This window comes from Hirundo rustica, chromosome 1 (genome assembly GCF_015227805.2).
Source record: "Hirundo rustica isolate bHirRus1 chromosome 1, bHirRus1.pri.v3, whole genome shotgun sequence".
NCBI classification, from domain to species: domain Eukaryota; kingdom Metazoa; phylum Chordata; class Aves; order Passeriformes; family Hirundinidae; genus Hirundo; species Hirundo rustica.
The window spans coordinates 22869458-22894116 of record NC_053450.1 but is presented as its reverse complement, the minus strand read 5'-3'; the positions used below and the strand labels follow the sequence as shown (position 1 = coordinate 22894116).

At 37.5% G+C, this 24659-nt stretch overlaps 1 protein-coding gene across 6 annotated transcripts in view; it reads left to right on the top strand.

Annotated features, from left to right (window-relative positions):
- The window catches only part of CPQ (carboxypeptidase Q), a 145417-nt gene that overhangs the window by 26299 nt on the left and 94459 nt on the right, over positions 1-24659 (top strand). For all 6 annotated transcript variants that reach the window (XM_040078152.2, XM_040078134.2, XM_040078180.2 and 3 more), the window contains one exon: positions 4551-4758. In XM_040078152.2, the coding sequence (XP_039934086.1) occupies positions 4551-4758 (208 nt within the window). The remainder of the gene's footprint in view (positions 1-4550; positions 4759-24659) is intronic.

The window sequence follows — 24659 nt, the reverse complement described above, 5'->3', positions numbered from 1 at the left end:
TGGGCACAAGACAGTGCTCGTGGGCTGTGTCTGAAAGAAGCAGGGGCATGGTACTTTTAATCTGGAAAGAGGATCAAGTCTGAAGGACAATGGGAGTAGCCAGACTAAGGTAAGAGAAGCTTGGAGCTACTGTTTGCATGTGTTTAGGGTCAGCACAGAATACAATATAACTTGATGAACCAGCTTCTGGGCTAAATTAGCTTTGTGGGGAGAGTTGAAGTAGAAACAGAGGAATCTGGGATGTTGCAGGAGGTGAGGCATGAGGGTGGCCTGACATGGCTGGTCTGTGAGGCAGGGCTGTGTCCCCCCCACATGGGGTTCATGTGTTGTTGCCCCTGCTCTACCATGAAGAACTCTCTTGATTTCCTATCCTGATGCCTGGTTCTGATGAACAGGGAGGTAACATCCTGTCTCCTTCTTGCTCTCATGACTACAGAAGCGAGGACGTGTTTCAGATACATCTCCTCCAGTTTCAAAATTTCCACTGTTATCAGAACAATTATATGTGTTGTTGATTTTTTGTGTTGATATTTCTTTTCCAGCTTTTCTAGGCTTAAAATTACTGTATTCTAATTGTTTCAAGCAAAAATTGCCTTGGCCATCAGCTTATTTATTTGATAGTGCATGTGGATGAATAGCATCACTGTTCCATAGTGTGATTTGCAGAAGAAATCATAATTCTTACTTTAATGTGAAGTAAATGAAGTAAAGGAGATCCATAGGAGTGAGTTGTTTGCTTGCTGCTATTGAAAATAATTTATTGTCAAATTAATGATGACTGCATTTGGCTTTGTGACTGGATCTCCAAGGTACTGATGCTATTACCTGGATGACAAAAATGAGACTGGGGAAAAAAAGAAGAGAGTAAGGCCTCTTAATAGTTAAGTAATGAGGAGGTTGGTATCCAGTAAGATTAAACAGTATACAAATAATATTTCTTTCTGGGTTTATTATATCCTTTTAATATAGTAATAGATTGTAACTAACTTGATTTAATTTCTGTGTGTTTGTGAATAGAGTGTTTCTGGGATAGTGATAAATAAAAATTTATTCTGTATGAAATTTCACTGATGTTTTAATAAAGATTTGCCAGTTTTTAAAATCTGATAATAGGATGGATTTTCCTTTTTTTCTTCCTCTTCACTGAAACATGTTACTGACACAGACAGATGCATATCTCTAGATACTAAAATGACTTAAATATTAGCTGCAGTTAATCTTAGGGGGAAGTTGTGAGAATCTTGTGAGAAATCCCCCTCAAACTAATCTACTCCTTGCATCATTGCTGGCAGGTAAACAGCTGTGAGGAGGCTACTCTCCAGACAGAATTGTTCATTCCAGGAATCAGACTTCTTCTCTATGGCAATGTTACACACAGCTGAGTTATGGGTGCTTTTTTATATATATGTGTGTGCTTATATATATATTTATTTATAAAAATATATACATATGCATATATGTATATACACATATACATATATACACATCAGTCTTGTGTTCATCCTGCCTGAGACCAATTTTAGATCACTAATGCAATAGAAACATACATTTCAGTATACAGAGGACTTTGTAAAATATAATTTTGTTGGTAAGAGAAAATTGCCTGCTTGTTCCCACCATGAACATCCTTCCTATACCTTAATTCTCAGAAGGAAAAGGGTACAATTTGCTGTTTAATATGAGAAATGAGAGGAAACCCATTGTACTACCTAAATTCTTTTGCTCACATGCCCAACCCAACAATATGTTTCATGTGATGAAATCAAATAAATAATATTCAGCTTTATACACTCAGCCAAGTTTATCATGTTTGTAATTCTGCTTTCTATGATTCATGCCCTTTACTTAGCTAATTCCCCAAATACTCTGTATTCATCTCTTGGACTGTGTGTGTTATAATATTTATGTCTTGCTTAAGTAAGCAGGCAATCTGTCTCCCTCCTTACATGTGGTTTCTGAAGAATTCTGTTCAATAACACACAGCCAATAACATAAAGATGGGTGTAAGAAAGAGAGACAATATCTTTCAACACGGGAAGTAGAGCCATGAGGCACTGAATTGACAGGAGACGCTAGGGTAGATTCCTATTAATTTGCTTAAAGGCTCAGTAAGGTGAGAGGTTTCCAATTTCTGAAGGGAATAACTCTTCTTAAACGGGTAAACTGTTGTGGTTTTTGTTTCATTTCTCCTTTTGCACAGAAGGTGTAAGGGTGGTTTGTGTACGTGTGTCCATATATTTGTTTAAGATAAACATTGCTCTTTCCACTTCAGTTGAAGAATCTGAAATGGTATAAAATGGCACTAAAATGCAAATGAGTAATTGAATTAGTCAGAAGCTACGCAAGAGTGAAGTTCTACGTTGTTATGGAAAGCACTGTAATTCATGCTTTATGTATACCATGCTGCCACTAGGTTAAACTTGCAGAGAGAACGTTTGTTTTGTTTTGTTTTATCAAAGGATGGCTTTATTTAGCTTCTTTGGGGACATTCAAGGGCAGAGTTACTGAGCTAGAGTTTGCAACTCTCTGTTCTTTCCCTTAGCACAAATTCCCAGTAATTCTCACTGTACAAACTCCTGATGCCCGTCATCTAGGAAGGCCCATAAATGTATTTCACCATCATATTTCTTAGGAATTATAGATACTTACTAGCTGTTTGTAGCTTTTTTAATAAACTTTTCAGAGTTGGTGTTTGTTCATGTATGCAGTAATGCCCAGGAGACTTGGATTCCTTGCTTCCCTTGACAAACAGTCACTAAGACTTGTTTGTTCCTTCCAGTGCCTGCTGCACGATCCAAGTGGAACACTGGGGAGAGATAATATGAAATGGAGATTGCAGTATCAATCTACTGAGACCACGACTTCTCTTGTGGAAAATGAAATTTTGCAGATACCTGGCTTTATTTCTTGTGGCATGGTTTCATACCCAAAATTATCCTGTTGCTGGGATGTTCCTTAGCTAGGCAGTTGAACCTGCCATTAATTATAAGCAGCTGGAGTCTGATTGTATGCTCACCTGCCTACCAACAGCAGCGAGTAATATGTAAAGCTGATTCTTTGATTTGCCTCTCTAGAACATTTTCAGGTTAAGGTAAGAATCTGAATAGTTAAAAATTTTATGCCCCTCACACTAGGTTATTTTTGTAGCTAAAACTGACTTTTGTTGTAGCACTAAATGTCTGTTGAACTCTTAGTGGTACATTCTAATAAAACAGAACTTCTGTGAAATGGTTTCTTTAAGGTTTTGAAGTGTAGTTTCATCTTTAAAAAGCCATGAGCCTGGGCACACTGATGCTGGGAGACATTACCTTCCTATTTTTCTAAGAGTTTTTCTTGTTTATTGTGGTCTTAAATACAAATCTTTGAAATTCTCTAAAAAATTCTTATTCCACACACAAAAAAACAACAACCAACCAACCAAAAGAAAGAGGACTTTTTCAAGGAGAAAAATTTTATTCTTAAAAACGTGATAGTTTCACTTTATTCTGACAAAATCCTTGCTAGAGGATTTGTTATTAGTTTCAGTTTCAATTGATGTATTTTGTGACTATTAGGTGAAATGTACAACACTAACATTTCAGACATCCATTATTTCCTCTATATTTAGAAGCAAAGTACCCAACCCATGTGGTTAAGCAGTCTCTACTTATCTCTGTAACCAATCAACAAAATTGAATTTTAAGCATTGTGGTAATTTTAATGAATTACTTCTTAAATGCTGTGAAATATAGTTCCTCAATTAATGTCCTTAAAAGTTAGAAGGGTTCTCTGGCTTATCTGTAACATTCTTTGTTTTTTCAAGCAAGATAATACAGCAATTCAAAACTATTCCAACAATTAAAAACAAAGATCTGGGTGGGATCTAACTTACCGTGTGTGAAGAGTCCTGCAGTAGAACCTGCCTCTTTTTTCTGTATCATGAACTGGGAAATGTGGATTCCTGAACTGATATATTCTCCTGACTTAAATATGAAGATGATATTATTATTATTATTATTATTATTATTATTATTATTAAGCACATTGCAAAATTTATTGACACTGCAGAGATTTAATTTAATTTCATTTATGGATTAAATCCTTTTATAGGAGTTAAAGTCTAAAAATATGGGCTTCCAGCTGTTGTATGTTAAGCTAAGTTGTTTAGCAACATATCAAAACATTTCCATGAAAAGATTACTATCTTTTTTTTAATTAATCCCATAGGCAGCTTTTGCAAATGTTTTTGTATTATAAATGATTACAATGAGGCATTAAAGCATATGCAGAGAATAAAATTCCCCCCATGTATCCTTCTTGCCCTTCAAGTTATGTTTTAATACCAGCCTGCTAGCATGGTTTACAGAGGTGTGTGTACTTGATCAGGGTTCTATCACATCTATTGAGTACCAGTCTCTGATGAAGCATTTCACATAATCTTCCTTTTTCAGAAAAAACCCTAATGCTGATTTCCTGAGTTCTGCACAGTCTGTGTTTTTCTGTCTGTTAGAAGTGGCCATAGGAGAGCTATAGGAAAGCATTGCAAAAACCACTGTAATATTTTCTTTCAGGTATTACAGCGGAAGTCATCGTTGTAGCCTCATTTGATGAACTGCACAAACGAGCTCAGGAGGCCAAGGGGAAGATTGTTGTCTACAATGAGCCTTTCATCAGTTATGGTGAAACTGTGCAATACAGGTTACAAGGAGCAGTGGAAGCTGCTAAAGTTGGAGCAGTGGCATCCCTCATTAGGTCTATTGCTTCTTTTTCTATTCACAGGTAAGCATTTTTCTCTTTGCTTCCTGCAACTCACATTTCAGTGTTAGCTGACATGTCATTTCTGGGCAGGCATTTTGTGTTCTCTATGACTTAAACATTGCTAGTTATGAGTGGGTGTTTGGTTTTGAAACTATAGGCTTCACAGTCATTCTTTTCCCCTGTACTTTGTCATTCTTTCAGAAAGTTTTCTTATTTTTTTTTTTGTTCTTGATCCAAATTTTGTATAATATTTGTTTTGAAGAACTTTCTGCATTCTCAAGACTGCCATAAATATTCTGAGAAGAACCAAAACCAAATGTCTTTGGTGACAACAGGCTGTCAGTGATGATATGAGCTGGTCATTCTGTGTGTTTGACTAGAATGTACATGTACAATTTTCAATGTATTGTTAATTTTCCTAGCATGAGGCTGACTTATACTAGATGAAGGAGTACTCTGCTTTGAACATAATTATTTAGAACACTTTAGTGACAAGGTTTGTAATTCTCATACTGCTTTTTAAGTAAGGTATGTAGAAACAACCCTTTTTGAAAAAATGTAAATATTTTTAGATTTCTTAGTACATTATTTGGTTATCACTGCAGTTTACGTTACTGAAATTATATGTTTTAGTTTTCTGGTTGGTAACAGAATTCCTTCTTTATCTGGGAGTTTTTTCCAGCTCTGAAAGCTAACACTTAAAATGCTTATCTATTGTGAAAAAGGCCAGTTGAGGTATAGAGAGGAAATGGAGAAGGGTTCAGCCATATAGTGGGAGGCTGACAAATGCACACTGTCCTTTAACACAGTATTTTTTAAATCTTACACTGTTATTGGTGACCTTAATGCCTACAGTGATCTTTGTCTAGGAGCCTGCTGGCTGTGATGGGAGTCCTGGTCAGGCAGGCCCAGAGAGCAGATCTGGACTGGGAACTAGATCTGGACAGGCCCATCTGCCTGCCCACCATCCCATCCCTGAGCTGCAGCCTGAGCAGGACTGGCAGGGCACCAAGTGATGCCAGACACAAAGCTTGACTGCCTAAACTGTAGAGCTCTGTTAATAAAATCATTTACATAAGACAATATGAAAGATACCCAGTTTATACAAGAGGTGCTGTATTTTGTAGCAGTCTTTCTTTGGCAAGTACATGTATAGAGCCATAGGGATTGTTTATTCCTCCCTCTAGTTGCCCACCCAGTAACTCTTTACCCACAGAGGAGTCATTGGCCGTAGCTAACCTGTCCCTGAATGTGTGCCACAGCATAACCTGGGCTTGTAATCTGTTTGGGCAACACCATGGTTTCTTTTTGATCTCTGCTCCTAGGTTTTCTTTCTGCCGAAGTCTAGACTGGTAGGTGGGAAGCATGATATAGCTTTGAGTCTTGCTTGAGGCTGGAACTTGGGTGACTTGGGAGGCATTTGGTGGCATGCTTGAATCCACTTCTTCAGAGAGAACATGAGTGATCACACCTCACCAATATGAGAAGTGTGCAAGCTTCTCCATTTGTAATGCTTCAGAGACTCAGAAAAAGGAATGAAGTGCACTAAATATATTGGAACACATGCATAGAAGAGCTCTTGCTGCCTCTGTAGTTGCTTAGTAGCATTTTTGTATCCTTGTCCTGGTTTCAGGTGGGATAGAGTTCATTTTCTTCTTAGCAGCTGGTACAGAGCTGTTGTTTTGGATTCAGCATGAGAACAACATTGATAACATACTAAAGTTTTGGTTGTCGTTGATTAGTGCTTGCCCTAAGACTTTCCAGTGTCTCATGCTCTGTGAATGAGGAGCTGCACAAGAAGCTGGGAGGGAGCACAGCCAGAAGAGCAGACCCAAACTGTCCAAAGGGATATTCCATAGCATAGGATGTCATGTTCAGTATTAAAACTGGGGGGAGGGAGGGAGGAGGGGAACTTGGCCAGAAAGGGCCAACCACTTCTTGGGAGCAGGCTGGGCATCAGTCAGAGGGGGCTGAGCATTGTGCATCATTTGTTTTTCTTCAGGTTTACTTATTTGCTGTTGGGGGTTTTGTAATTAAAATATTTTTATTATTATTATTATATTTTGCTCTGTTTTTTTCCGTACTGTTTAACTGTTCTTAACAGTCCTCAACCCATGAGTTTTTGTATTTCTTTCCCTGAGTCTTCTTCCCATCACACTCAGGGAAATCATGAGCTAGCAGCTGCACAGTACTTCATTGCCAGCTGGGTTTGAACCATGAAAATGTTCCACATTCCTTTAAAGAAGTCAAAATTACCTGTTAAAAGTGCTTTCTGAAATATGAAGCACTTGAATTCAGCTACCATTCAAACTATTACTAGTGTATTTCTTGGTGCCCAACAAATGTGATGTTTACAATGTATTTTCTAATACTTAGAATTTTCTAATAAAGCTCATAATAATGAACAGATAGTGGAATGTGTTTTAGAAACAGTTTTACAAAAAAAATATATGGTTTCAAGATAGACTTATTTGGTATCATCAAGGAATATTGCAATCTATAATGTGTTGATTTTCTGAAAACCAGAAGATGATTTCTCCTGTGTGTAGTTTTGGTGCTATGCAGAATTTTTCAATTGCAAGTTACTGTATCCTCTGTTTGGTACAGTATTTAAGGAAGTGCATTTAGTATGTAATGAAAAGCTTAGAGGTGAGGAACAGAGGTGGAGTCAGAAAGAATTGGTACTACAGCTATTTCAAAACTGAATGGAAGAAGGTGCCAAATGAATATTTCTTTAGAAGTATTGAATCCTTAATTGATACTGGGAGCAGAGGTGTCATTCCCTAAAGCAATTTCAAATGTAGATACTGCCATGAAGAATTTTTTACTGTTACTTTCTGTACTCTCTTCATTTACCTTCACTTAGGGTTTTTGTTGTTTGGCTTTGTTTGTTTGGGGTTTTTTTTAATATGGAATGGATTGATTAATGGTTTTTTTCCTATAATACAGAAAGACCTCTGGTCCAGTCCCTCCCTTCGACTACTCAGTGATGACTAGATCTGTTTCTCTTGCTTTTAACAAGCAGGTATCGCTGCAGGCAGGATGAATTTTATGTCCATGCATTCTCCTATGTTTTCTTCTAATTGCCAGCTGTGTATCTCCTTGTCTGTCCTAGCAGTGTGCTGTGCTGGATGGACTATGTGCTGGACGTGGTGCTTCTTATCTGTCAATGTCTGGGGCACGCTTTGTTCAAGTCACTTGCCTTTTTAATTGGCTGGTGGGAAACACTGCCTTGCTGCAGGGAGAAGGGTGAGAGATGACAGGTAAAAAGCTAATAAAAGGTTTTTAAATGTTATGAAAGTAAGTCTTGCATTCTTGCAGTTTGTATACTGTTGCATTGTCAACCAGAGCCTTTACTTCTTTGGCCTGTGTGTTTACATGTTCACTGATAACACAAACAGATGATAATGGGATTGTGGAGTTTTCCAAAACATCCTGGAAACATCTTAGAAGAAAATATCCTCCTTCTCACACTGCACTACCCCAGTTTCAGGTTAATGAAAGGTGGAATTTCACCATTTTTCTTAAACTATTTCAAGTTTGGTGAATGGGGTTTTTTATTTCTTTCTTTGAGGAGTCTGTTCGTTTGTTTTTTAAATTTTTCAACCCCTTTTCAACAGAGGACTGCTTATTGTTATTCAGTTACTCTGTTTGCTGGAACAATGTAAGCCACTTTGTGGTGTGATTTCTAGGTGATCTTGCAATATGAGTAATATTGATAGGTTATAACTAGGTTTTGTCATTAACATCCTAGGCTTATTAGGGCTCATTCTTCAAGTTTACTTACAAGGCGGAATTGGTGAAATCACAACATGAATTAAATCACTGTTCTTTCGCTGGTAACTTGGTGGCTGTTTCTTGTTCCAGAAATGGCAAGTGGCTGCCACATTGTCAAGGCAAAAAGAGAATCTTTGACTGGGGACAGTTTATTTTACTCTGAGGTGTGGTAGTATAACTGTGGAGTAATGAAACACTGGCAACTCAAGCATCCCAATTCTTAGTAAGGGCAAGAAGGGGTGAATGTCATTATACTCAGGAAAACTCATTGATGTGTTTGTACAAGGACTCATGACGCTCGTTGGTGACGAGTATTTGCTGTTGAGTTTCAAAAGTGGATCCAGTCATTTTGAGCAGCAGTGCTAAGTTAATAGGAAATAAAATTAGCCACCCGTCTTCCTTGACCTGTGAAGAGATGACAGTAGTTAAACGGTATTTACAGTGTTACATGGTGGTTGTGTCTCGTGGCCTTGTCTGCCTCTTGTGTTAAATTATTCTCTTGCTACTTTATTAATAGTGTGTAAGAGTGGTTTTGTTGTTTTGTTTTGGTTTGGGGTTTTTTTGGTTTTGTTTGTTTGTTTGTTTGTTTGTTTGTTTTTAATGTAGGAGAAGGTAACTGTAATTAAGAGGTAATTGGTGCAAGGGACACTCTCCACTATATCAAGTTGCCCAAAGCCATATCCAACCTGGCCTTGAACATTGCCAGGGATGGGGCATCCACAATTTTTCTGGGCAACCTGTTCCAATGCCTCAGCACTGTCACAGTGATGGATTTGTTCCTAATATCTAATCTAAACCTATTCTCTTTAGGTTTTTTGGCATAAAAGCCATGCTGTGAAATGCCAGTGTCCATAAAGGAGACAGAGGAGTCCTGCAACTTTTTTCTATTAAAGGGAGAGCATCTACTAGGCTGTTCCCCTGTGGGATCTCTCTTCAGGTTTTGGAGGATGCTCCTCCTTTTATCCTAAATTCCCAACCACATGTTGCCCTCTTCCTTTCCACACTGATCAGGTACTAGGAAGTTACAGCCTTCCCAAACCACCTACCACATATTCCCCCAAAAACATGTATTGTCATTTTCCACTGAAGTTTGGAAGTTCAGGATGTCTGGGTTTTGCAGATTCATCAGAAGTTCAGACCATCTTGGCTCTACAATAGATTTGTGTGAACCCATTACCCTAAAGTTAACTGTCTGGGTTCTGTAACAGACTTGGCAGCTTGATTTTCATAGAGACATTAAGACCCATTTCAAAGACATTAACAGCCATTTCTCCTAAAGATCACCATAGCCATTCTGACTGGTTCTTTCAGACCTAGTCATTCCTGGAGACATTAACATCCTATTTCTGCTATCATTTGTGAAGACCCTCAAACATTGAGTCTTTTGTGAAGACATTAGCACCCATTTTTCCTACTAGTTTGAAGCCATTCCCCCTTGTGCTATCACTAAAGACCCTTGTAAAATGTTTCTCTCCATCTCTCTTGTAAGTTCCTTTTCCCAATTACAATTTTCTGAAGCACTGGCAATTTGGTGGTGAAATTTAAACGTGGGTATTAGGGATTAGGATTAAGGGTAACAGAACTATTTTTAATGAATCTTCTCAAATAATTTGTATTATTGTAGTAATTCAACAGTATCTATAATATTTGGCCTCTTGTAGAAATCTGAGTACTTTTTTTTTTTTTTTTTTTTCTGCTTTAATAACTTAACTGTGCTGAGATTAATGATAATGTAAAATACTTACTGTAATGTAAAATAAACTAATGGGTGTTCCCAGTTTGTAGTGGATTTTTTTTACAGTGAAAATACTCAGTTTACAAGGTATGGTTGAAGTTGAGCGGTAATCTGGATGACAGGTCCCATGCTACAACAAGCAGTGCCGCTGAAGAAATAATGATAACAGAACTATTTTCTGCTACCGTAGGCTTGCTTTTTCACAGCAGTCATTCTGTTTATTAAATAATCAAAGTGAAAGAAGATAGGAAAAGTGAAGTGCTTAGCTGTAAGGCTCCTGAAATTAGCCTTAAGATAGCCATAAGTCTTTGGGGTTGTTTGTTTCCCAGCTGTACATTTTGAAATATTTCATAGATAGAAAAGTGTCCTTTAGCTATTGAAATGGTCCAGTGTTTATTCTGTGGTGAATGTACTCTTATGAATCTAAAACTTGCAGTAAATCCTTCTGTGCTTCAAGAACCACAGATTAAATAATGTCATAACACTGTATCTTGTAATAATAACTCCTTTAAGGGCTCAAGAAAGAAGCAAAATTGAGTGCTTTTCTGAGAACTCAAAAAGGAAGTTCCCAAGAATCCTCAGGATAAATACCAAGAGCTCTACTTTACATTTTTTTACATGCTGCAGAGCAATCTCTACGATATGCAAGAAATTCAACAGGGAACATATTACAAGGCCAAAATAGGCCAAGTAATAACTTTGACACAATTTAGAGACTCTTAACCAGGACACATATTTGGTCAAATTCTTTCCTTTTTATACTACATTCAGCATCTTATATTTTCCTGAAGTGTTTTCCTTCACTTTTTCTTTCCTTCTTCAGCCTACAAGTGGCCAAGACATATCACCAGCTTGTGAAGCTCCAGTAACTCTAATCAAAAGCTTTGTCTGGATGAAAGCTGAAGTCATTAATGGCATGGTGCAACTCAAGATTTATGACTGAGGTTGCATAGATGATCCATGTCAGTACATATGGCACAAGGCTAGTACATCATCTCATGGAATGTATGTGAATTTGAAAACCATTTCTTTTCCATTGCATTTCCATTATCCTAATTTCCCCTATTTGTAATCTCACTTCTTTTATTTTCTCCTACCATGTCTAGTCATGGATACCTTTTTGTATATGAATTGTTTTCCTTTGTATTCCTTATGGCTTGTTAGACAGGTCATGATCTTCTCAATCTTGCTGACAATGTGTATACATTAGTGGCATTTTTCAGCTATCACAGGGACTTTTTACCACACCACCTCTTCTAGTGCTTGGTCTGCTGCCTTTGGTTTCAGACATGAGAACTGCTTGCTAAGGTGATAATCTTCCTTTCCCTAAACCTGTCTGAGAAAAGTAAGGGCTTATGCACATCAGTAATGACAGATTCAGTTTCCTCTTCTTGCTCTGCCATGTGTTCTGAATTCTGGGATGATACAGTAGTTTTACTAGGATTTCTTTTGCTTTTTGGTTGGCTTTTTTTTTGATGGGTTTGTTTAGTTGTTTGGTTTTGTTTTAATAGCAAAGAGATGCATCTGGCCCTTAAAACCATCTTTGAAATGGTATCTTCCTATTGTATCCTGAGCTCTGAAGGCTCCTTTCCCTGCTGTTCAGCCCTTGTTTCCACTATGAATGCCAGTATACCCATTTTTTGCTGCTGTCTTAGGAATCTTTCTTCTTGTGACCTGTTCTGCTGTCCATAGAGGGGAATCCGTGGTGTGTTGAGTAGGCAGCATCTTCCATCTGCTTTGCACAGGCTTAGGGAATGCACAAAGCACAAGGGCAGCAGGAAGCAGTGTGAGGATTGTAGAGATGCAACAGTAGTGATGTAGCATGACTGAAGAAATCAGGAAGTGCCATTGATTATCCGTGATCCCTTTTCATTTACTGGATTAGACTAGGAATGAGAATTGATCATAAGAAACATCTCAATAAGAGACTGTCCTAAAGCGATATCCTGTGGCAACGGGGTACAGTGGCATTGTCTCCTGTTCTACTGAGGAAGCAGGAAACAAGGATAAAACCCTTATTTGGGATCTAACAAGAGAAAATAAGAGCAGCCCATATTTTGTAAGTCTCTGGGGAGCTTGTGGAAAGATTCTAGTTATGTTTTATAGCACTGTGCATATTGTCTTGTTGCCCTTAGAGATATGAATTGGTGGTGCGCTGTGGGGTTTGCTGTGCACTTAGAGGCTTTCCCTCCAGGATGTCTGTAAGTTTTGTTGACTGACAATTTGTTAATTTTTACTTTGCTTCCTATGTTCCCTTCAGGCCAGCATGCCAGACTGAATTCTGCAGTGCAGTCTTAGTGCTCACTTTTGGGCAAAGCCTAGCTGTTGAAAAGAGAGTTAGAAGTCATTAGAAGAAATGGAGCCTATGTTTTAGGAGATGATCGTATTGTACAGTGGGTTTTTGCTATTTGCACAGTGATTAACAAGTCAAATTTCAGGTAACTTCATAACAGTGAGAAATCTGTAGATGTTTCTTCAGTCCCAATCTCTCTTTGGCTTTTACCAAACTTTTTTCCTCTTATTCCTTTGAACTGCATAACTGGGTTTTGGTTGTTTTTTTGTTTCCAGTAGATGGGGCCTGATGTGACGTCTGCAATCTCTGTGTAATTTCTGGCTTTTTTTTTTTTTTTTTTTTTTTCTTACAAAGTCACTAAAATGGCGGTGAGACCAACAAGAGCTTTCTCTACCTCCTCCTAGTTTTGACTCCTCCTGTTCAGGAACATGTTCATGTAATTGTGAAGAGTTCCATCCATTTAGTGTCTAAGTCACACAATCAATGTCCTGTAACATGGTAGAGGTAGATAAATGGCTATTAAAATCTTTTTTGATAGACCCTGTTATCTAGAAAGATGCTCTGAGCTCTATTGAAATCCTGGCTTCCTCACCAATAACTTCCCAAGGCAAATCTTTAGCAATGTAGTTTTTAATTGTTTGGGGTTTGGTGGTGTTTTTTTTTGTTGTTGTTTGTTTTTTTGTTGGTTTTTTTTTTTTTTTTTTGTCTTCTGGACGTTCCTAACATTACTGAGTCATACATTATGTTGATGGATGGATGGCCACCTATATCACAGTTAAATCTGATCTTGTTTGAGTACCATGAGCACCTACTGATTAGGTTCCATAGTATTCGGAAGTTACTAAGTTTTATTCTACCTTTGCATTACTGGTTCATGCATATAAAGATGCTCAGTGTATAAAACTTCCAAGTTTTGGCTTTCATGTGCTGGTCTATATGGAGTTACAGCTGTGCTAGCTGTGGGTTGAGCACCAGGAACTTCAGCAATTTCCCGTGATTTTCTGTTTCTTCCTAATCAGCTTCATCTTTCTTCAGTACTGCCAACCTCTTCTGTGTCTGTATGAGTTGTGGTGCCTATGAAAAACCCATTAGTAACTTCAGAACCCTCTGACATGATTATAATGTCTTGACCTATCAACTTCAGGTTTGTTTTAATGTCCTCACAATATTCAGTTTTCTTGATTACAGCAAGTGTCTCACTAGTATGTGGTGACCATATTTGTGGAGGATTGAAGGAAAACTTGAAAAACAAAGGCAGATAATTATTATAGAGAGGGATCTGGGTAATACAGTACCAGTGAATTGATTTCTCAATCTGTATATTTATTTTCAGCTGCCGATAAGATCTGCAAAGTACATGGGCTGTTATTTTGCTTCTCTGTTATTCTCCGTGTTTCTTCTGTAAAAGTGCAGTAACTGTGGACTTTATCTGGAATGTTCATATCCAGAACACATAAGCATTTGGCCCTGGACAACTGGAAAAGATGAAATAGTCCCAGAATGTTTGTGCCAGAATGCTAGAGAATTGGTGTTTGGGGCGTCCTAGCCTAATATTATCTTCTTCTTTTTTTTTTTTTTTTTTTTTTTTTTTTTTTTTTTTTTTTTTTAATGAAAAAGAGTAAATCCTCTGTTTCTTCATGTATTATAAAATTACTTTCAAGGTACACAGTACCTCACTTTTTAAATTTTAGTCCAGGCAATGCTGAAACAGCTTGTACAGAGGTCTATTATATAGATTCACCTGCCTATCCAATTTTATTTTTTCATTACTTTTTCCATTATTGTCATGGTTTTCCAGTCCCTATTTCCACTGAGTATTGTTTCTACTTCCTATACTACTCAAGATACTTTTTCTGAATGTTTGGCATTATTCTTAATTTGATGAAGTTACTAACATTTATCTACATATTGCAAAATCATTTGAACTTATATATATTGACGTTTTATTTAGAAACCATGTTGTATCTGTTCTAAAGCCCCTGAAGTGCTCTTTTACTCTTTTCAAGATTCACTGCTGATTTTCAAAAGTGAGCACAGGTTTTCGCAGGGACTTTGGCTGTAATAGAACATAAAATTTTATTTTAATATATAGTTTTTACTTATGTAAAACAAACAAGCAACCAAATGTAGGTGCCAATTTTAAAATATATATTGATTGCTAGTCAGCTGTTAACATAGTTAATCTCTCTGGTCAACACTCTAGGCATGCAGAGGATTTGGAAATGCTAATTCTTCGCTTTGTTTTGCCTTGTTTGCTTAAACATGTGATTAAACGTGTATGGTTTATTCCAACATATTATGATTTCTCTTTACAAAAATGCTATCACTGTTTTTCATAAGGCAGGTGGCCTCTTTTTTCTGCTATTTCTTCCACTTCCCACAGTCTTACTTGTGGCTTGTCCATATGGTAGGGTATTTCTATGTCTTTCATTACATGTAGTCTTCCCATAGGATGGCCTCACCCTGCTGTGCTATCCTTGCTACAGTGTATGTCAGATATGTAAGTATGATTGGATAGATCTATTTGTATGATGAAAGCCCTTGTTTGTGGCACACAAATTTTGACTTGTGTTTTTAGGAAGTCAGAAGCAATTGTTCCACAGCTGTTGTTTAGAATCGTTTTCTAGATGTGGGCTGGTGTTGATGGCCAACAGTAATAATGGGTTCTTCCCTGTAGAAGCAATATCTAGTGCCTCAGAAGTGTAACCATTTCAATTACTTTAATCCTTTTCCACAGGTTTGTTTTCCCTTTCAAATCCAATCACTCACTTGTGTTTCTCTTACTGTGTCCATCTTGTTGCATCAAATACTAATGATTTTGTGTTACCTGCAGGGCTAAATGGTGAAAATTCTTCTCCATCTGGTTTATTAAATGAGAGGTGCCAACTCCTGTCTCTGCTCTGCCAGTGATGCCAGTTCTGATTACTTGCCTGTTGTCCACTCCTTCAGGCATCTTATACTTTCTCTCGTTTTGTTTCTATATTTAGGATGATGATACAAACCTAAAGCCGTAACTCTGTTCTCTTCCGGTTTTGCTTTTTAAATCTGACTTTTGTTCAGTATTTATATATTATTTCCTTTAGCTGGTTAGATGAGTAGAGTCCGTGACTTCTGCTGAACTGTTTCACCTTTTGCCTTTATTTCATGGTGACTATCCACAGTACTTCTGCCTTGGCTGTCTAATGTGAATACTGCAAATACCCTGTATTCAGTGTCGCTGAAACAGAGAGGGGTTGTCTTTTGTATGCTTCTGTTCATTTTGATGATGATGATGCAGGATTAGGCTTTGACTGCACTTCATGGCTTTTTAATCCATTGTGAAGGCAAAAGAAGAACTTTTTGTTCTAAGAATAAATAGCAGAAAGGAACCACGTAATTACTGCCATAATTTCTATTTGGATTTCTTCGCATTAATTTGCTTGTGACTTTGAAGCACACAAAAATACCTCAACAAGAAATATTGAAACTATGTACTGTTTAGTTCTGAAAAATCCAGATTGCTTCTAGATATTTGTGAACCAAAGAACAAAAGGATACTTCTGTCAGACAAGGGAGATTAATCATGTGAATCAATTAAACCCAGGGGTTCTGAAGTTCCATTTATCACTCTGCTAGTGCCCCTGAGGGATTCTTGAGCAGGTCACAGCATTATCGCTCTTTTCTTGTTTATAAGCAATATTAATATTTCTTGAATGTTAATTTAGGATAGCATTTGTACATTGTTTACTGTAAAGCAGACAACATTAAAAGTCAGCTTTTCTAAACTGTGTTTAAGTAGTCAGTAGAAGATTCTGCAAAAATTTGCACGTGCCAAAACCAAGTAACAGTTGTATTACCATGTAACAGTGGGTGACTACTGCTGATAAATAATCCATTCTATAAACGTTGGGGGGGTGGTTTAGATTGATTGTTGAATTCTGCTAGATTGAGGTTTAGATCTGTGGGAAGGCTCTGGCAGGTGGTGAATGACAGAGAATACAGTTCATTACGTAGGAATATCGTATTTTCAAATGTAAATGTTTAAAATAATTTGTTGACTGTAATTCAAAGAATTTGAGTTAAATTCAGTATTAACTCACTGTGAGAAAGTTAAACCCACTGAAAAGAGCATGAAGGAGCTGGAATTTCAAAAAAATAAAAGGTTTTACCTTAGTAAAAGTTTTATATCATCAAGAACAACATAGACTTTAGAAATCAGGTTCTGGGATTCAAATGTGATTTTGCCAAAAATCTAGGATTTGGAAAGAGTGAATTCCCAAGGAGAGATGTAATGAGGTTTTAGTTGTTTTTCTGTAATCTGTGTATTGCTTGCACCTCTTCATGAACCAGTTTGTGATCCTTCTTTAAGAAGGGTTTGTGTCTCCCTCTGAGTATCGCTATCTGCAGTCTCTGTAGAAGGAAAGAACAATTTTCAGGGCTCCTAGTCTGGGGTTTTGAGAAGGCTGCAGTTGCTGTTGGGTGAACACTGAAGTGCCAGAAATAATGTGAAGAGACCAGGCAACTTGAGTGCATGCTCTGTATGTCCATAAAGGGCATTAGAGGCATGTATGTTTGTGCTCTAGCTCAAAGACCTTGAGAAGGGACTCAGCATTGTCCACATGCAGCCAAAATCCTGGGCAGTTGAGTTCATCTGAGAAACCATCCAAGGCTGTAACTCCACAAAATAATGGGGATTTTTTCCCCCTCTTCTTTTACGTAGTTTATAATGATGACAATCTAGGAAAACAGAAATGGTGTGCTGCTGCGTCTGAGAGAATGCTAACATTTCAGTCTTGCCAGAAATGCAATGTGAATAGGCAGACCCATGAGAAAACTTTAGCAGAGCTACTTGGAATAACAAGTGCAGCTGCAACTTATGTTTTTAGAAGTATAACTGTTTTTCAGTGTCTAAAATTAGGTTTCAGTCATGCAAATCTTTGTATGGTACTTCTGAGTGACAACCAGTGATGGATTCCTTTAACCCTTCTCGTATTCCTCCACTATTTTGATTTTACTTAATGGAGTAGCTTAACATTTAGTGAAAGGATGCCAGAATCTGGGCAATTGCAATAAGATGACAAGGAATTAGAGAACACCATTGGAAAGCACCGGACTTGTAGGTGACATTTTTCTGTGGAAATTTTCCTGAGAAAGGAAAGGAGAATTCCATTCTGTCCTTTAGGATCTCCCACATAAGGTGTCTGAAGCTTTTTAGTTTTGTTTATTTTTAGTCCAAATATGTTTGTGGCAGAAATTTTAGCCACAAATGCACTATTATTTCCACCTCCGCATGCGTTTTTCAGGCCATCACAAAGTTTAACAGGGAGCTGATCTTGTGAGCTGGACAGTCTGACTGTCGTGGTGTCTTAAGGATGGTCCTAGACAGGTCTATTTCTCCCAAATGCTTGACAAATCACGAACTTTCAAGGGGAAGTTGTTTTAGCAGCATTTTTGCAGCAAAGCTGCTCAACAGTTTCATAGCTCTGGCAGCAAGAAGTGCTGCCATGTTATTTGCAGTGTATCCTGGGTCACATCAACCATCAACTGTTCACTGCAGGTGAACAGTTCTGTGGTTAGATCAGGGATCAATTACTGTCCCATTAAAAATGGAGTTTTGTTAATACTGGTATTAATCAGTATATGGGCTATATTCCAAGATTCACCTGCAGGTCAGTGAAACTTTAGCTTCATGTGGATGAAATTATTAGACCTCTTTGAGAGGTGGGCTTTGCAAACTGCAGGTGATCTTTGGGCTGCACTTACAGAACAATTGCTTTAAACTATTTGATAAATAGTTATGAATTGCACACATCTGGGTTTGTTCTGTAGAATTCAGTATCTGTTTATAGGCAAGTTAGATTTGAAACAAGTACAATTTCCAGTGAATAATTTAAGTAACTCTACTACGCTTACACAGAAGCGTAGTATAGAATATTTTAGAGGAAGAAATTTTAGCTTGACAGCTGCTAGGTAATTCAGCCTGTGTATATATTAGCTTGTAAAACACAGTTCTGCTTCTAAAAATTATGATGCACTTCTTTCTAAGTAGGTATAGTTTTTTCAAGATTTTCTATTTATATTATTCATGAAGTTATATACATGGTCTCAGTGTCAACATTAATCATTTGCAATCAGAAAGATAATTTTCTTGCACATTGTAGTTTGTGGGGTGGAGAATAATAACTACTTAGTACCTGAACATTGGGAAGAAAATTCCCACTTTTTATCCTGTTACTGACTTGCAGTGTTGCACTAAGTGATCTTCAGTGTTTTCCTGTATTGAGCCCTAAGGCTGTGAAGCGTACACGAGGCTGAGCGCAGGTGACTTGCTGCGTGCCTCTCCTCGTGGAGGCTGCCTGAACACGAGTGAGACCCTGGGCACATGGATGAGGAGAAGTGGGGAAGCCTGTGGTCCTCTCTGACAATCCTTTTCTCCTGGAGCTAGCAGGGGTGGACTTGAAGAGCTCTGGCATTCTCACAGCTGTCATTTTTCTGGAATCTCATCATATCCCTAAATCTGTGTCACCTCAACAGTTCATCTGATCTGACTGGATATGTGCTTGTATCTCTTGGTTCAGGTCCAAAATCATTTGCATATTTTAATTTATGTACAGATTTTAAAAGTGATGATCATTATTATGTACCAGCCTCCAGCCTGCTACCTTTTTTTCCAACAACGTTTTCCTGAGGAGCACAGATCAACTAATGAAAATGAGAGAAAATGATATTGTTTCAAATAGTGTCTCTTCCACCACAGGCTCTCATAGGTACTCTTTATTAGATATTAAAGAAACCCATAAATTGCAAAATTGGAATTGAGAATAATCTTTTCTCTCCCATTCAGATGATGAAGGAAGTGCTGTATCTCCAGGATTAAATGGGAAGAGAACAAACTGTCAAACATTAGGCAAAACAATATGACTACATAGTGTATGTTGAAGTGCATAACAAACTTGATAGCAAAAACAAAACCCTGAGAAAATGTTGCATTTTGTCAGCAATCCCTCTTTTCCTTTTGGGGAAGGAAAATGACTTGAATTCTCAAGACTGAACTACTTTCTTAGAAAACCCCTACCGTAATTTCCTTATGAAAACTGCTGTGTGCTAGGTGCTCTTCCTGCATGCTCCCAAAGAAACCTGTAGCATGGAAAGGTCCCCAAAATTTATTCAGTCATTATCTCAACCACTGTTTGTGCTGGATTTTTTTTTTCCCAAGCCTGACACTCTTCGTTCCCCGGACACAACTAATTGCCAGGAAAGGAGCTCTTAAGAGGAAACACATACCTATTGGGACAATTTTTATTTCATCTGATGTAGATTATCATGCTTTTGAGAGAATCTGCCTAAGTCAACAAATACAGCTGGGGAAAGAGCACTCATAGTCAGCATGACATTTTGCTGGGATGCTCAATATTTAGTTGTAGTTCACCAAAGTTAAAATACTATAAAGAATTTTAAAAATACACTCTGTTCTTAAAGAGAATTTTTCTGTTCTTAAAGAGAACTTTTCTGCTTACAGTGGATTTCAGGTTCAAAAATGAAAAATTCAGGGTACTTGTGAGATCGAGGACTCACAGACTTGCCTGAATTTTGGAAATAAAAATGTACCATTTATTGGAGAACAAATCTATCAAATAAGTTTAATACTCTATTAGATAAAGTTTTCCTATCGCTTAGGCATTTATAGTACATTTTTCATTGCATAAGTCAAATTGTATAACGTGTGAATTAGATAACAGGCAAATGTAAAGATCAGGTGTGGTTAAAACAGTCCCTTTCAAGTGACACTACTAAAATTTCTCAATTGAGAGGAAAAATAAGTGATCCTTCCCTCTGTTTTATTTTGACTAACATATTTTTTATTCTCTTTTTTATTTGAATGGTAAAATTATTGGATTGTTCAACAGAACATCGAATAGGTGTTTAATATTTTATAGAAATTAGAAGTGTGGGAGTGAAGGAAGCATTTACGCAGTGAGGATTTTTCAGAGCTTCAGTTTTCTTCAGAAAATATTGTGGCTCACCTAGACAAGAGTGGCTTGTGGCTTGCAGTGGCTTTTTTTTTTTTGGCTCATTCCTTGAAGTTAAATCCAGTCATTCCTTTCACTTTTTTCTCATATCCAGTTAGGTTTTAAAGTCTTCTCCCCTGTTGTCCCACCTCCTTCTGTTTTGGTTAATGGAAGTGTTTCAGTGGAAAAGGTCGTACTTACAGAGGGAAAGATAACTAGATTTCTCTATTCCCTCTCTTCTATTTTACTTTTGGGATTTAATTCCATGCTATCTGAGATGATAATAACTATGTTATTCTACTGTCTAGTTTTTTATTTTTAAAAGTTCTCCTCTTTAATCCATCCGCATAGTTGTCTTTGATACCAAGACGTTTTGTCCCCTGCTGACTTCAGAAACATGTTTACCCTCTGCCATTTCTACCTTAAGGTTTCCCTTGACTACCTTTGTATTCCTGTTGATACTCATCTTACTTTTTACACTTTAAAAGTGTATCTCCATGAGGCTTTGTTTGCATTGCTTGTTGAAGGGAGAGGGTTCCTAGATGCATAAGAGTTTAAGATTGGTTTGGTTTTTGTGGAGGACAGTGTCCAAAGCGCATACTGCTCTGAATGGTGGGTTGCATGGAGAAGGAAGGAAAGAAGAAAAGTACTATCCATATCTGTCACCGAGACACACAAAGCAATCACACGCAGACAAGAGATTTTCGCAGAGGTTCCTCTGATCCAGCTCCCAGCTGAAAGAGCGGAGAGAAGAAGACCCCTTTGTTTATTCTTTTACTTTTATACATTTGTGGGTCTAGCAGAAGATTGGCTTTTTGGGGTTTCTACCCCTCAGCCTCAGTGGCCAGACGAGTTGTCAGTTACAATTGTTTTCAGGTTAGAAATATGTAAACAAAGGACAAAGAATGAAAAACAAAGGATTTGTTTATATTACTTCTGTGGGAAAGGTAGAAGAACTGCTCTAATATTCTACAGTAACTAAAAGATCTGACTCCATTTATGAAAATCAAAAGGCTAATAAAAAACTCAGAAAAACCAGGGTAACACATATCCTTTTACGTGAGTTTGAGACTTTCTTCTGCCTCCTCTCAGACCTTGCTCCCCTCTGTTTACCTCAGCAGTCAGCTGATAAAAAGGGAGTTTTATGGTGGTAAGACAAAAATCCTCTATCCCTACCCTTTTCCTTCAGATGAGTGTAGCTGCATATTACCCTTTACCATGACCAACTTTTGAAAGGAGGATGAAGCTCCCTGTACTGCCCCACGATATATTATATTCAGTACTAGGGCTGACTCATGTTTCTGGTGTGTATGTATATGCCTGTGTGGGAGAGCTTGACCCTCTCTGCTACTCCCTGTCTCTGTCTCTATCTCTAATGAGTCAGAGACTTGGAAGGACTGATAGAGTACCCTGAAAGCTCTAATGCCTCTTCACACCTATTTGTGCTTGATAATTTTGATGTAAGAGTTAATTATAACAATGAAAAACATCATTAAATGGAGACAGTATGAAGAGCAGGTCAGTATTCTAGACAGCTAAGCTCTTACTTATTTTTGTATTGCTGGCCTTGTGATGCTTCTTTGATTTGCTGCTTCCCAAATAAAGAAAATGAGGGGGTTTGTTGTTTTGGGTTTTGATTTCTTTTTTGTTTGTTTGAATTTATTTATATCCTTCCTGTAGGTATAAAATATAACATCTGTTCTCTGTGAGGTTTTTTGAATTTGTTCTCTGTACTCATTGGTCTCTGGTGATAGAGGGGGTCACTGAAGATATAAATAAGACTTGTGCTCTAGGCTGAGAAGCTAGGAATTCAACAACAACAACAAAAAATTAAAAACAAAGCCTATGAAACCAGAATCCTTTCAGCTGCTGGTGATTTGGATTGCCAGTGGTGTTCACTCTGGGACCCCTCTCCTAGTGTACCTATTGTAGCACCCAGCAGGCAGCTGCTTTCTCACAAGGCAGGGGTGTAAACACAGAAGGACAGAGCTTGGTGATTTGTACTGAGCAGAAGGAGGCCAAACAGGTGTGTGGCTTAAATAGTTCCATCAAGATGTCAGCTGCTGGAGAGTCATCCTCATGGCTGTAAGATCCAGCAAGTTTCTTTTTCAGTTGAAAAGCAGCTAATGCAAACTTTCATTTTCTACAGATTCTTGGAAAGTTGTTCTACTTTCCCAGCACTTGGATAGTCCCAAGGTAGAATTCATCAAACTTCATTTGATCATTTTACTATTCAGAGTTGTTTTCTGCTTCTTGTTTGGCAAACCCTATCTAATCCATGCTATTTTTAAAAAATTCTCTACTTGTTGGAGAATTCTCTTAGTGCTTGTGCTACTGAATATTATAGTGAAATACAAACATATATGTGTAAGTTATGTTCTGTAACCTAGGATATATGTAATTATGGCAAAGCTATTATGCTTGTTTGGTAAAGCCTAATTTTATTGAGAGCCTAGCACTCAATAAATGCAGTTTTCTAAATTTTAATTTAAATGGACTCCACGTGGTAACAGAATAACACTATGTTCTTCCTCAAAGGGAATTTTCCTTGGTAAGGCCAAGAGCTTCTGGAGCCTTTCTTACACTCCATTACACTTGAGCTGATGCTGCACCAGTTAAGGATTGGTGCAAAGAAATCTGGAAGAGGCACTGTGGGTCTGGATTCCAGATATTCTAATCTTGGTAATAGACTACTATTTTAGTTATACTATTTAATTTATTTATACTATTTAATTCCATATTTGTATAGTATTTTTACTCTGCAGTTTCTTAGCATTTTCTGTGCATATTCCTATTTGGTTTTGGATTTGACAGCCTTGATATCTTTTCAACTGTAAAACAACAAATCAAATCCCACAAAGACAATATAAGAAGCAAACAAAGCAAGTAAATCTTGTGACAAATGATGACAGAAACACAAAATTGTGCTGAATTTATTTATTTTTTTTTTGTATTTTGCCAAGTGGTTGTAAATGGGGAATAGTCTTGATTTTATTTTTATAGACCTAATTCTTCTGAGAAGATTAACAATACTTTTGACATTTTGACTAATTGCAATTACAGTTGGCCTCTTTATCCAGATAATGGTGAGAGTCTTGGAAGAACATACACAGCTGGAATGCACATAAGGGCAGCTTTGGTTTTATAAGGACTTTATGGTGCTTGAAAAGGGGGTTTACTTGTGTGGAGTTCAGGCTTTGCCATGCTGCTCATGATGCAGAGGAAGTTAGAGAAGTGAAGCACTCATGAATGGCTACTCTCCATCGATAACTGAGGGAGGAAGATGTGTAGTTTTCCTTCTGTTTTGCTACAATATGTTCCATCACCCCCTTTAAAGTCTAAAGCTTTGTATGTGATGAGGGGGTTTTCTTTGATATGTAGAATATACAAGTGAAAAACAAAAACAGAGTATTTGGAGATGTGAACCCGTTACCAAGTTAAGGCTGTGATCTTGCCGTGGGTGTAGCTAGTGATTAATTTAGTCATAGTTCTATTCAAGAATGTATTTTATGATTTAAGTCAATATTAACAAACTAGCTGATCTGATACAAATTTTTAGTTTACATGTAGTTCATACAGTGAATTTTGCATGGGTCCTGTAGAAAACAGGTGGTCACAATGGTCACAGCAGGTGGAATTAGTCTTACAATGTGTTTGTCTGAATGAGCAAACTTAGACCACACTGGCAATACTTAGACAACATTGATTTTGTATTTCCCAACTCTAGATTGCTTTTTGAGGTTGATGTGAAGAATGGTGCATTGGTGGTATGTGCACACAAATTATGGCTGAAATAAATCTTTCTAAGCTTTTGTATAATCAAAATTTTTTGTTGTTGTTGTGGGGGGGTTTTTTGGTTGGTTGGTTGGTTGGTTGGTTGGTTTTTTGTTGTTTTTGTTGTTGGTTTGTGGTTTTTTGTTTCTGGTTGGTTTTTTTTTCCTTTTAGCCATGTTAGAGTTCTTGTAATGTCATGCTTATTTCTCCCTTTAGGAGATTCTTATCATTTCCCATGACTTCAACTTGAGATCTGTTTTCCATCAGAGCATCAAGTTTAGCTTGAAGCACTGGTTCTTACACAGTTTATTTTTCCCTGGGCATTTTAGCTTATCTTAGAGATAAGGGTTGGAAA